Source organism: Echeneis naucrates, chromosome 7 (assembly GCF_900963305.1).
Source record: "Echeneis naucrates chromosome 7, fEcheNa1.1, whole genome shotgun sequence".
Taxonomy (NCBI): Eukaryota; Metazoa; Chordata; class Actinopteri; order Carangiformes; family Echeneidae; genus Echeneis; species Echeneis naucrates.
The window spans coordinates 20,151,341-20,165,150 of record NC_042517.1 but is presented as its reverse complement, the minus strand read 5'-3'; the positions used below and the strand labels follow the sequence as shown (position 1 = coordinate 20,165,150).

Genomic DNA, 13,810 nt, shown 5'->3' with positions numbered 1-13,810 from the left:
TTGTTGTTTATGAATTCATAATGGTTTCGGGTTAAAATGAAAACGAATTTAAAGCGGCGTGCAAAAGTCTTGAAATTAGACTCTTCTATCTGAGAACTGCAGATACACTGACAGCAAAGACCTGGATCCTTCACTGGATCCAGAGGAAGCCACAGCTAACCTAGGCTGCACACACTTGGCTGTGTGTACACACTAATGAATGTTTACATCAAATGCTGTCAGGCTGTGTAGGCGTTAACTTGAGAATAACACACACATTCTTTTCTCGTTCAATGTTTGCGGCTCATCTTTTCCATTTTACTGTTTTTAGAGTGATTGTGGAGGTTTCTGCAGCAGCTGTCCTGACCATATCTGTGGATGTGAGGAGCTGCATGCATTTCATTTGTTTATCTTCTGTATAATTCGAACCTTTCACTTTGTTTTGTTATTGTCTCAGTGTGTGTGACTTCTATATGTGTGTATATATGTTTAAATTACGACACAAAATAACACTCCAGATAGCAGGTTCTGTTTATAGGAGTAAATGCTGAGCATGCTAACCCTAACCCTAACCCTTCATCAACATCCAACCAACAAAATTATCCTAATTTCATAAAATATAAAGTTGACCTGTGTGAGTTGTGTTAAGGATATAGGTCTGTTTTACTATAAATGGAAGTACAATTTAAATAGTGAACATGTTTTACTAAAGAACACTTGAACTGGAAATTAGAGACCCTAAGCTCATTTGTGAAACGTTTACTGATGTAGTAAATCAAGTTAGTGTCATTGTAGCATAGACTTCAATACAATCTGACTTCTCTTTACAACCAACGTAATGGTCATTGGATAAAACTGCTTATCAAGTACTAAATTGGCCTCAAAGTTTGCTTTATTTTAAGACAAAGTGCAAATGTCCAATTTTATTACACAGTCTATAGACATGCTAGAGTTAGATTAGTTGCAAGTTTAGCAGTCTCACTGGTGAAATGTCAACAGTGGAGTGGCATAAGCAGTACATAAGTGTGCAATATGTGTATCCACATGCGAAGATAGATCTGTGTTCAGCTGCCATATATCCTGGATTTCATAATTTAGAGTCAGACAAGGTCCAGACTGCCTTGCAGGATCCCTTTCTTAGTTAACAAGAGGGATGTTTTGAACAGAACAGAATAAATCTGTAACATGAATTGCGAGCAAAACACTGTTTGAAATATTTGTAGGATAACTATGGTTTACCTTGTTTATCCAACAGGTAGCAGTGACAACAAGAAACTGGGTCAGACAATCTGGACAAACAACTTTATTTCTGGTAATGCATCTATACACTGTACATTCAGTCACTGTAGTATATAAGCATAGCTATTTTCAACATAATCTCATAAAATCCTTTACTTTACAATATAGTCCGTGTCATGAGAGAAGGGGAAGGGTGTTGTTGAAAGAGAGCTGAGGAAAAAGGTGTGAAAAGATGAGTGAAACAAGGAGATAGCTGAATAAGCCAAGCTTTTTTATACTGTATATGTGGTATTAATAAATGGTAAAGCTTACATTTACCTCTTACATAAAAATATTTCTAGAGTTGTAAGGTTTATAGAGTATTAGCAGCAGCACAGGGCTAAAAAGATACATGAGGATTAAGGGGAAAACAATCTGCAAGTGGCATAGTTATGTATGTGTGTGCACGTGTGTGTGTCCCATACTGCAGGGCAAATATCTGATAATGAGCATACTGTTAAAAATATATATGAAATGGTGAAAAAAAAGCCATTAAGTATTAAGACTACAGTAAAAAAAAAAAAGAAAAGAAATGGATTAACATGTTTATGTAGGGAATATTTTCTTACGCACTGCATCATTAACTGTTTTTGAAATATTTCAGTTAAAACACAAATTCCAAAAAAAAAGAGAAAAAACCCGAACAAAAACTAGACAAGCTAATGTAAGAAAGATTTCTTTTTGAAAAAGAAAACACCATGTACATATATTACACAATATTGTAAAAGAAAAAAATATTTACATTTTGAAAATTCGTATTCAAATCTTCACACTGGCTAGTATTTGTCTATTAATATGGACTGTTATTGCTGCTTTACTGTCCATTATTTAGCAAAATGAATCTCTTTTAGAAAATGAGATCATTAAACTGCCTTTTGTTTTTCACGCGGGAGAGCAAAGGAGCCAGTGTTATTGTCTCCCTTTTGTAGAAAACCACGAGTAAAGTAAACTAGGCTCTCAACTCTTTTGAGTGTAAAAACAACTATAAAATGTACCAATTTTTTATTTTTTTTTCTTCAGGTCTGTCAAAGTTACAGACATGGTGTCACCATCTGAGCGACATCATAAGCTGGATAAGAAATGGGCATTAAAGTGTAATGCCCTCTTTATTATCCTTGACATGTCCATCTTAGGACAAGTCATCAAAACTGGGAATCACGTCTTTATGTACAACCGAAAGTAACAATTCACTGAAGCAAGTGGGTTTTCAAGATCAATAAAAACTGTTTCAACATGCATATCATTGATTTAAATGAAGGGGAAAAAAGCACTCATTCAGAAAAAAAAAGCCTTAAGCATCTTGCATTTGTTTAATTGTTTTCTGCATTATAAAAGAAAGTCTGTAAACTGGTTGGTTTTGGAACACTGATTAAAAAAAAGGGGAAAAAAAACAGCTGCTGAGCAAAGGACGGTCATTTTACTCTGATGCCTGCACACAGGAAGTCAAAGACAGGCCCCACCCGAGAAGCTTCATCATCAGTTTTCCTACTCTGGAAACCTTTCGCCCATGTCCAGGCACTTGAGGTTGTCCAGCATTGCATTTCTTTTTTTTTTTTTCCTCGGTTTTTTTCTGTTGTTGTCTTTTCTTGTTATGCAAGTGTGAAGTTTTATGTTTTTCCTAAGAACAACATACAGTTTGTTGTTTTTTTTCGGTTACTTTTCTTGTAAATAAGACAAATTGCTTTATGTTGCATAACACAATAAAACCCTTACATGTACAGTATCAATGCCCAATAACTGACTATATGTATGGCAAACCTCAAATTTCATGCATAAAGAAAATATGAGTTTTCTATTGAATTTTTTTTTTTTTAAGTGAACTTAACAGACGAGCAATAAAATATCTCCACATTTAAAAACATCAACAACCAAAGAAAAATTTGCATTAACACAATGTACATTCTGATTGCATTGTACCCGCTATGTGATGGCAGATTTGCCATCTGCAAATCAGATTTTAAACCTCCAACATTTTGTTCAGTTGCCTGTAAAAAAAACAACAACAACAACAACAACAACAACAAAAAAAACCAAAACCTTTGTTATTGTGCAGTGTATCGTTAGCGAGGTTTGAAAGTTTGAACCGGGTGTCGTTATATTACAACAATGGAGAGCACGTGTTGCCAGAGTCTTTGTAACAATCCCAATAGTATCAGCAAGCAACAGGCTGAACCTTTTGTCTCCCCATTTATTTACAAAACTCACCTTAAGAAAAATAAGCAACAGTATTTATTCAAGAGGCATATAATCAATAAGATGCTTTTACTGGATTTATATGGTAGAAGTCGTGTAAGATGATGTTCTCAAAGTAAGATTGAAGACAATAGTTGGAGTACAATGCATTATAACAGTATTTTTGTTATGACAAAGTGCGATTCATTACTGTAAAGTAGAAAAAAAAGAAAAAACATAATTATATTTACATGCCTTAATTTAATTAAAATGAACATTTTGTGGTTACTAAAGGTGCCTGTGTGTTGTCGACTCTGAGTTCAGAGATCAGTGGTTCTCAAAGTGGGGTATGGGGACCCCCAGGGGTTCTTAAGGGGTCACCAGCAAAAAAGGTAAAAATTTATTGTAACTGTAATTCCATCCACAGGTAATACAATGACAGAGGGCGTGACCGTGCTGTAATAGATTTTAAATATTTTGTTTTGTTCCATGAAACATTATAAAGCAAGAATTCTACCAGACAGAAGTCTGTGGTTTAATTTGTGTCAGTGCAGGGTCCTTGATGTGAAGAAGTTTGAGAACCACTGTCTTACATGATGGTTGCAGTGTCGACTGGAGTAAAAACATGCTGCCTTTCATCACGCTAACACACACAGATAAAGATTTTATCTTTTGAAGATAAAAATATTTGAGTTTTGACCCAAATGCAAAAAAAAAAAAAAAAAACACAACAACCCACATATGGTGGCCAGTGGGGGTGACTCCGGTGTGGAAACTGTTGTTATTGGTCAACCACCATCCTCCATAAAAAGATGCAGCATGTTTTTATGTCCAGTGTCAAAACCAGAGAACTCAGAGAAATAGATGACATTTTTAAAACAACCCTGGGGGTGGGTGTGGGATCAGTCAAACTTCCCCCTCAGTGGGTTGCAATGGCGTCCTGAAAAACCTACAAAATCACGCTGGCACTGTGGAAAGTTCATCTGTCTGTTTTGTTCATCTTCTCATTTACTTGTATCTTTTGTATTTTCCAATTCAAGAGCACAGAGAAACAAACTGTCTTTGTTTAGTTTTTGTTTTTACATATCGCTATGTAGCTCAATAGCTTATAATGTCTTCAAACCCTCCTCCATGACAGGAAATGTTTTCAGAAAAGTGAAGGTTAAGTGTGAGCCCTGCCCTTCCTGCCTGCACCACTCAGCAGCTTTTTGTCTCTCGTCTAATATCTCTTGACATTTACTGTCAGAGGTCTGTCCGAAAGTCTCTAGGCACAATCACAGTCACAGCCATATGTCTGGTTTACTTTCCTTTTCATGATGTTGTTTGAGTCTGGAAGGTGTGATTTTAAATTTAGAAATGCGTGTTTCTACTTTCTGTGTCTGGTGGGACTTCTTTTATTTTTGTGTTATGAAGGACAAGCGTGATGGACAGAGGCGCAATGTGGCTAGCCAAGGACTCTGGGTTGGGTTGGGTTCTCTGGTCTGAGTTGGACAGGTGGTGCTGGGGGATCATATTGATGGGGTGAATGATTGGGAGGTGAGTTTTTAGTTCTCAGCTGGCGTGTCCTTGGGCATCCCCTCCTTGTCATTGCTGGATTTGGGCCAGAGTTGCTGCTGTAGCTCCTTCACCACCCTCTCCAGGTGCTCTCTGGCCTCCCGCTCCTGCAGCAGATCAGCTCGGAGCTGCTCACGGTCAGCCTCTGCGTGCTGCAGCTTCATCTGGAGGTCTTCGATCTGGAAAACAAATGACAGGAAAGAGCTGAAACCTTCCAGCAGAGCAGATCTGCCTCCAGATGGCCCAACTTGCATACACTCTCATTTAAATATGCGTTTGCTGTTCTATCACCAGTGTCTCGGCCTTCCTACCTAAGAACAAAATGCCTTATTCCTGGACTCCAGTGACGCCCTGGTGGTATAGTTGTGTGCATTTGGCCAGATTGGTCTACATTAGAGTGTCTCAGCTAAAATCAGTTCAGCTTTGTCAAGTATTGTGAAAAAGGATGGAACATGATTGTTTGATGTTGCTATTTCTGTAAAGTGATTTTCTGCTGCTGCATCTCAGGATTTCCATAGCTACAGTGAAACATCAGCAGTTTGCGGAGAATTTGAATTGGCAGTGCAAATAGAATACAATCCACAAAAACAGTGTCTGCTAGGCAATCAACAAACAGGATATTTCCAGTCAGGCTATCCTGCTGCACTGGCAGATTAAATTTCTCATTTGAATGAACAAGACTTCATTTATGTCAATATTTAAAATTTTTAAATATTTCAAAAAACCACAATCTGATAATAAGCTGATATCTTGAAGAGGTGGCTGTTTTAGCATGCTGATCTTTGAGAGCACAATAATATTAAACGCTTCTAAAAACTGAAGCTAGTTCTTCTAACCATGATCCAGGAGAATTAGCATCTAAATGAAATATTTTGTCTTCACGGCAGCCATAGGATGACTATTGCAGTCTCTGCAGGAAGCACACAGATGCGGTGGAGAGCATAACCTCCCCTCTTGTTTTGTCTAATCTGCATTTCCCATGGCGCCTGGGGGAAGTCAACATCTCTTCCTGTTTCCTTTGGTTGGAGGACTTATCATACGTCTGTGTACTTGGCCCGACACTCATTTATTTTTGACTGTGGAAGAGGAAGTGGGTTTCTTTCTTGTCTTCGCCTCTGTTGACCTTGAGAGTGAAACACTGCAGTTACACTAAGGGTGCTGTCTAGACGTTCTGCCACCAAATTTGCAGACTTAGCTAATGTCTACATGCAAGCATTGCCATGTTTTTACATCCATGTTCCAAATTCCAAAAAAAATCAATATTACATTTGGAAATGTAATATCGATAGATATTTTTTCTTAAGCTTTTCAGACTCACAGACCTGTGCTGAATATTTTGCACGGAGACGTCCGGCCTCGCAGCCTTTGTCGCAGACCCTCAGCTGCCGGGCCTGCTCCAGCTCCCGCTTCAGACGGATCCGTGACTCATTGGCTTCCTTCATCTTCTTCTCGCTCTCGGCTCGCAGACGCTCAATTTCCTTCCTCAGATTTCGCTTTGCCTCGGTCGCCTCCCGAAGCTTCTCCTTCTTGGCCACCCGCAAGAACTCCAGCTCCTGAGAGGAAGTGGTTGTAGAGGTTAGAAAACGCGAATGTTACCTTTCTATCAGGGTTCAAACAGAGAACAAACTGTGCTCTTATTTTTTTTGACTGAGATTGTCATAGGGCGCAGAGTTGAGAATCTGAATCTTGCCTTGAGGCAGTTTAGATTCCAATTAGTAACTGCTGTAGCTTCTGAACCGAAGCTATTGACAGAGTTAGACTTGAATTACACTTATCTAAAGAAACTTGAATGTAATATTGAAAAAACAGCCTCAATAGTGTTCCATTGTGTTTATGCAACTACTGTGAATAACAGTGGTTACATCTGTCATACGTCTGTTTCACTTGTGTCTGAGCTGTTGACAGCCAAGAGAAAGCTGCAGTGTCCATGTCAGTGTTTACACTGAGCCAAGTCAGGGGTTGGGGCAATGTGTGGGCTTACAGAAGTTAGGTTTCCTTCCACTGAATCACTGGAATTGAGTGTGAGTGTGGGTGCATGTGTGTGTGCGTGTTTGTGAGTGTTGTGGTGACACACCCATAGTCTTCTCATGGGAACCAAGCAGTTGCGACAAACATGTCTGTCATCAAGTTTTGCAAGTTCCCACAAAAAGAGTGAAAAGAAACAATCCCTATCACACCCCTTAGACTGCAGGGGCTTTATAGTAGAGCTCTGTGAACCCTGTTACGGTTAGTCTGACTAAGTTACACCAGCAGCTTGTTTTAAAGTAAGACCACTGTTCACATAGCTGCATGCTTCACTACAGCTACTCTCAACACCAATGGAAAGTTAAAATGGAGCTGGAATCACTTTTCCTAGCCCAGGACACTTTTTTACTCTGTCGTCTGTACTTTTTTGTTCTCGATCCAAGAACAAAGATAAAAATGGAAGCCTGGTCTTTTCCCTTTGCAGCAACATCCGCTGTCATTGTTATCACTTGCCAGCGCATGTTAAGCTTTGCAGACTGTAATAACTGAGGCTGAGTCCACTTCTGCATTTCTGTACTAATGTTTAAGAAATTTCCTCAGTGTACAACCTCACAAAAAGTTTCTGCCTCACCCCCCCCCTTTTTTTTTATGAAATTAGGGTAAGCCAACGGATTTTTTGAGTTGTGGAGGGCTGGGATATCCCACACTGACTGTGAGACTACAAATAGAGGGATCCTCAGGCTTGTAGATTCCGAAAACCGCTTATCATGGGCAGCATGGAAAACATTTAGAACTCCCTGTCCATTTTTTTTTAACAGACCAAACTTTATTTAACCAAGGAAGCTATTGTATGTGGTACAATAACTGAAATAATTTCCAATCCATTTCAAATTGTTCCTGGAGAGAAATTATAAAGTCAGCTAAGTAAATGCAAATTAAGTGTCATGACTGTCAAAACAAGTCCAAATCTTAAAGGCCCCACTCTGTCTAGCTGTAGAGCCCCATGTTGTCTTTCAGGTCTGCGTTTTGTTGGTTCTTCACAGAGCTAAGCTTAAGTTTCCCTCTGCTCCTTGTCTTTGTGTCAAGCTTGAGGAAAAACACAATGAACCAAGATACTTAACACACATAAATGAAACTGATATTCATTGTCAATTGATTTAAGTAAAAATTAAGAACACATTATACCATTTTTGTAGCCATACAAATGATGGACTACCTGTTGGAGATTGCGTTTGGCTTGCAGGGCTGATCCCAGCTTTTCCTCCTGCTTCACCCTCATTTTGATGATCTCGTGCAGAAACTTCTCCTTTGACTCTTTGGAGTCGAGTCCGTTGTCCAGTGCCTGCCTCAGGCTCTCCAGCTCTGACTCCAGCCCGATTTCTGGAGGGGTGATGAGGGCTGTGATGGGCGCAACAGGGACAATCGGCCCAGCTGAAGGGCTGGTGCTGTCGCCCAATGTGACGGTGCTGATGGGTCCTGGGGCGCATGGTGAGCTCAGGTCCTTGGCTGAGCTGCTGGATGAGGTGAAGGATGGTGACGACAGAGAGGACAGGGACGAAGTGACTGTTCGAAGAGACAAGAGATTTTGGTTAATCTGGCAATTTTCATTTAGCTTGACAGTTTATGGGCTTTGTAACCAAAGACATTTACAAATCCAGTGGGTGTTATGTAATTCTCTACTTACATTCATCGCGGCTCTCCACTTCGATCTCCACCTCAGAGTCCTTGTCATCCTGTGGTGGTAGAGGTTTGCTGGCAGTGAAGGATGGAGGACAGGGGGGCTCTAACCCCGGCGGCTGGAGCTCTCCTGTAGCTCTTCTCTTGCACGGTCTGGAGTTGGCTCCTTCACCCGGAGGTTCACTTCCACTCGAATGGGAGGTGCTGGGTACTGATGGAGACATGGGACCCACCTTACCCAGGGGTAGTGGTGTGAGGGCAACATTGGGGGCCACACCGGTCTCCAGACTCTTGTAATTGTAGAAGCTGAGAGGACAGACAGACATTTGCTTGTATTTTGATATGTACATGCAATAACTGAATTGTGCATGCAAGTAAATACCGATGGGACCATATTGTATGGTCTGATCTGGACAGTCTATATCAAGCAGGGTAGAGAAACATTCGAATAAAGTGCCTGCAGCTTTTTCTTCCCACTTCCTAAGAAACTGGGCCAGATCATCTGTGATATGGTGCTGCATGCACTGGCAGCACCATTGCAAGTGGGTGCCCACATTATGTGTGTGTGTCAAATGTGTGTGAATGGTGAAATGTGGGTGGCTGTGGTACAGTCAGACTTGACCTCTGTGACACCAGCCCACCCAGACAAGTGAGGGGGAGTGCTGGGAGCTGAACAGATCCTGCTCAACAAAATGGCTATCATCGGTTTTAGGACAAGATTATCTTAAAGACCTGATGTAAAGTTGTTTGATTTTTATTTTTAATTTTTTTAAGTCAGTTGAACATTCTTTAGTGGATGTTATGTGTTGTTTTGTGCTGTGCTGGGCTGGGCTAACCTGTCTCTTAGCAGGGCCAGGGGATGACTGGAAGGCTCCTTATCACCAGCAGAGATGTGGGGAGACCAAGGCCGGAAGGCTGATGGCCTCTGCCTGGGCTGAATGCAGTTAAGCCTCTGGAAGAGGCACAAAGATAATACTTCAAATCATAAGTAAAGAAAAAATGGCATCTATGATGCAGCCAGAAAACTCAATACAGTGAAGCTTGAGCAATTCATATGACTTTAGTTTACTTTGAGAAAATGCCACTCTACAAACGTATTTAAAAATCCCATGTAGTATAAAGGTAGCTATCCATGTGTTCTTTTATTATGAAGCAAGTCTTGGTTCTACATTAATACCATAATAAAATGCAAGCTAACATTCTCTGTTCAGAAGTCCTGAGAGCCTGTGTTCAGAAATATTCACAAAATGAGGCCTAAAAACTAGCTGTAAGGCCTTTAAGATGTCACAACAAAGGAGCCACAACCACAAGCCCAGTCCAGCTGGACCGACCTGGGAGGGTTTGGTTTCTCTGAGTTTTTCCTGGAAGTCTGCTACACGTTCATTCAATTATTTAGAAAACATGGAGACTTTGCCATTCTGCCATTGACTGAGGTTAAGATCCTCCCTTCGGATTCGCTCACAGACCTGCTGCTTCATCTCAGAAGAGAAACCATGAGAAAAAAGATGAAAAACTACACTGAGATGATTCTCAAAACCAAGAATATATATTTTGCTGATGTTTTCTTCACTGCATTGGTGTAAAAGCTTTTTGCGACCTTGGGCAACATGGTTTTCCTGTTAAAATGATGGGGTCTCAACCAGTAGAATATTTCATGGCTTTATTTTTGGTTCTAAATAATAACTAATACTAATAATACTTACAAATATTACAACTAATAATAAACCAAAAGTTTGGACACAAAGATCAGTCTCTATGAAGATGTGTTGTTTACTTTCATGCCAGCCTTCTTTTTTAGGGAATATCGATCTTCACAGGAGATATTCATCATTATATTGTGGTTATATACTGTTTCACAGTTCTCTCATACTTCGCTCCATCTCAGTAAGCGAATCCGTCTGGATTCATGGCATCTACAGTTACGGCCTCTATTAACACGGCTAGTCCCAAGTCTAAATTTAAGCACTGCCCTCATCTGAAAAATTCAGTATAATATTACATGACATCCTTTCTCAGGCACCATGCGTCATTATTATCCCCTTCCTGAGTTTAGCGATACCAACCTTACTGGAGGCAGACAGGGACTGTAGCCAGTCGTGCTGCTTCTCCTTGTCAACCAGTGGGGACTGCGATGGGAAGTCGTCATGTTTGGACTTTTTGATCGGGTTGGGATCAGACGGCTGGAAGGAAAAAAAAGGAGATTTATTTTAGGTTTCAAAACTGCAGGGAGATTATACAAGAAAGTTCTGGCTGTATTGAATTTGAAATGTAAATCTGTATGACTGCAAGTGTGAATATATAAACACATCCAGATTGATTGCTTATCCCACATGACGTCAACACATCACAGGTTGCCCACTTGGCAGCCAACAGAGGGCTGTCATACTAAAAAGTCAATGAACCAGTGCTGTTTGACAGGCCAATAAAAACGTGTGTTTGCGTGTGGATATGTGTGATTCCAGATGCTTGATAGAGGAGTGCCACTGGAGGCATCTGATAGCTGGAAGTGTGAGTGTGTTTAAATTTAGGTGCAGTGTTGACCCTGAAGCTGTGTGCCTTTCTGTGCCTTGCAAAGTTGCTACAGGGTTATTGAGTTGTGCACATAGGGACATACACTCACACACAATCCTGTTTGCTCATGAGTAGCCAAGAGAGAAGGCAAGAGGTGACTGGGGCAGTGTCTGTCGGTGTGTTTTGTTTGTGTGTGTGTGTGTGTGTGTGTGTGTGTATATCTGTCTGTCACACACAGATACACCCACACATACAGACAAGTAGGGGTTTGTTTCTCTTTGCCCCATTAGGCTGGCTCTGTGGTCATGACCTCAGCCTCTCCAAGCTGTGGCTGTCACTAGCTGCCACATACATACACACACTCACATGCACATGCGCACAAGCACGCACACACACAAGCTTAGAGCAATTGCAATGCATTTGTCATTGAACAGTGTGTATCTGAAGTGTCGATATCCATGAGAAGATACATCTGTGGTTTTAAGAGCCAACAACCAATACTTTACATCCAAGAATTCTTTTAGGCTTTATGATGTGACCAATACATTAAAAGGATCACATCTCAAATGTGAAATACTGTGAACTTTATTGAGATACATTGTTATAAAATCTGTGGCACAGCGCTTCATGACTTTGCCTGGCTGACTGAAAGAAGCTTTAGCTTCTGTTTATTTCTGCTGTTATCATGCATCTTTCCGCTGACTGAATGTAGAGGTCCTGTGACTGAAGTGGAGGTCATCCACATATAACCCAGATCTGTGCTGGCTCTGTCAAACCTATAATATTTCTGGAGGGGATGTATTCACTCACTCACACTGCTCTCTCTCCCTCTGCTGCACTCCATGGTGCCCTCTTGCTCTCGTGATCCCTCTCTCAGGATCTCCCTCAGGAATCTGCAGCGAACTACTGGAGTGTGCAGTACTCAAAACACACACTGACAGACACACACATGCTCTATGGTGTCAACAGGTGGTCATTTGTGACAGGGTTGGGTGCGCGCTCTCTCTCTCTTCACAGTCATGCTCTGCCACGTGTGTATGTGTGTAACAAATACTACTCTCACAGGGAGGCAGTGTGGCTAGACAAACAGATATGACTGAGGTCTGCCAACGTGACAACTGCCCTCTATCCACCTGGTAACCATGCCTGGCAGGATCCTAGCCTAATAGCATCACAATGACTCCAAGGGCTATAAAAACCAGTGTGAAACCAGTGTGATGGAAGAAAGAACTATTTTAAAGCTATAAAGATTCACTTAAGATTTATAAAATTTATTTTGTTTCATTTTAAAGATTTCACATAAGGAAGATTAGAGAATAAAGTTCTCCTCTCAGACAAATAACAGCTGAGGAGGTCATTTCTGAAAAGACACAGACCTCACATCAAAGTGAAACCTGGTGTCTTATTTGTGTCTAATTTGGAATAGAGTTGAGTAAGCCGTTTCATCTTTAGCACAATTTTTCTACAGACGTCCACAGAAAAAGTAGAAATGCCATTTGATGTAGCCAGCATTGCTTCAGTATTGGCAAAGTCTGTCTGCATAAATGAGTGAGTCTGCTCTTTCTCGTTCGTGGTTTCCAAACTTTTTTCCAAATCCACTTCAAGTTCGACTTGCAGTATTATTGTTAAACTTTTAACAATAAGATGTCTGACTGGCATTGTGGCTTCGACTCAAAGTAAATTACTAGAGTCTGCAGTGGTGCAGCCTTGTGGCAGGGAGAGTGAGAAGCTCGAAATCTTCACTCATGAGGATATTAGTGATTATCTCATTCATGATATATTTGATAATGGAAATTCAACACTATCATGTTTTTCCTTGAAGTACCTCAAATATGACATTTCATGGTGATTCATATCATACCCTAACCGTATATCTTAGCCTGTGCTAAAGTGATGGAGCAATAATTCTACTGGCTCACTGTTTATTCAGATGCCCATTTGGTAGGTGTTATTCCTAGGAGATGTGATTGGTTCAAGAAATCACAATGCAGAAGCATAACAGCTGTTTTCATCATGGCTTGAAAGAATGCAAGATTCACTGCCCTGTAACTACTTTTTCAAGCAATAAGATGTGCTGTACTTCACAAAATCCACAACAGAATTTTATTTTGTTGTACTGAATAGACCCAGCGTACAGTAGCTTGGAGGAGCCTGGGCTGCGCTTGGTAGGTTTGCGTTGATGATGAAGAAATGTCCTACATAGCAGGACAGTAATGCAGGGCTATAGGCAAAAGACTGGCTGTTCTCACTCACACACACACACACACACACACACACACACACACGCACACACACTACTGCCTCTGGGGCAGAGTGTCTATGCCACGTGCCAGCCCTCGTCATGTGCATGACTAGTTGCCAATGCAACTAGCTCTCCGTCAGGAGGAGATCTGGCCCCAGTAATCTTGGATGGAGAAGAGCATCAGGGGGGTCAGCAAAATTGGCAGCTGTGCTTTGTGGGCTCAGTGGTAAGGGCTTAAGGGAGGGAGCAGTCTGTGCGTCTCGATTGCTAAACAGTAGGACTGTGAGACGTGAGGCAAACAGATAGCCAGGGTGGGAATTCCTGTTTTGGAATGTCTGTGGTGCTGGTTCTCAGGGCCCTGTGGGCTGGTTCCAGAGGATCCTTTGAGTACTGGTGTAACTTCATCTATTTTAAATGATCTCATTAGAGTTA

The 13,810-nt window shown here is 41.0% G+C and overlaps 1 protein-coding gene across 1 annotated transcript in view; it reads right to left on the bottom strand.

The window, feature by feature from the left end:
- Nucleotides 1-1,266: 1,266 nt before the first annotated feature.
- Nucleotides 1,267-13,810, bottom strand: part of skia (v-ski avian sarcoma viral oncogene homolog a) — a 69,729-nt gene continuing 57,185 nt past the window's right edge. Inside the window, exons 2-7 of the mRNA XM_029506257.1 lie at nucleotides 10,689-10,805; nucleotides 9,462-9,577; nucleotides 8,633-8,931; nucleotides 8,165-8,511; nucleotides 6,306-6,536; nucleotides 1,267-5,162 (exon numbers count right to left, since the gene is read on the bottom strand). Of these exons, the coding sequence (XP_029362117.1) occupies nucleotides 4,974-5,162; nucleotides 6,306-6,536; nucleotides 8,165-8,511; nucleotides 8,633-8,931; nucleotides 9,462-9,577; nucleotides 10,689-10,805 (1,299 nt within the window). The 3' untranslated portion in view covers nucleotides 1,267-4,973. The remainder of the gene's footprint in view (nucleotides 5,163-6,305; nucleotides 6,537-8,164; nucleotides 8,512-8,632; nucleotides 8,932-9,461; nucleotides 9,578-10,688; nucleotides 10,806-13,810) is intronic.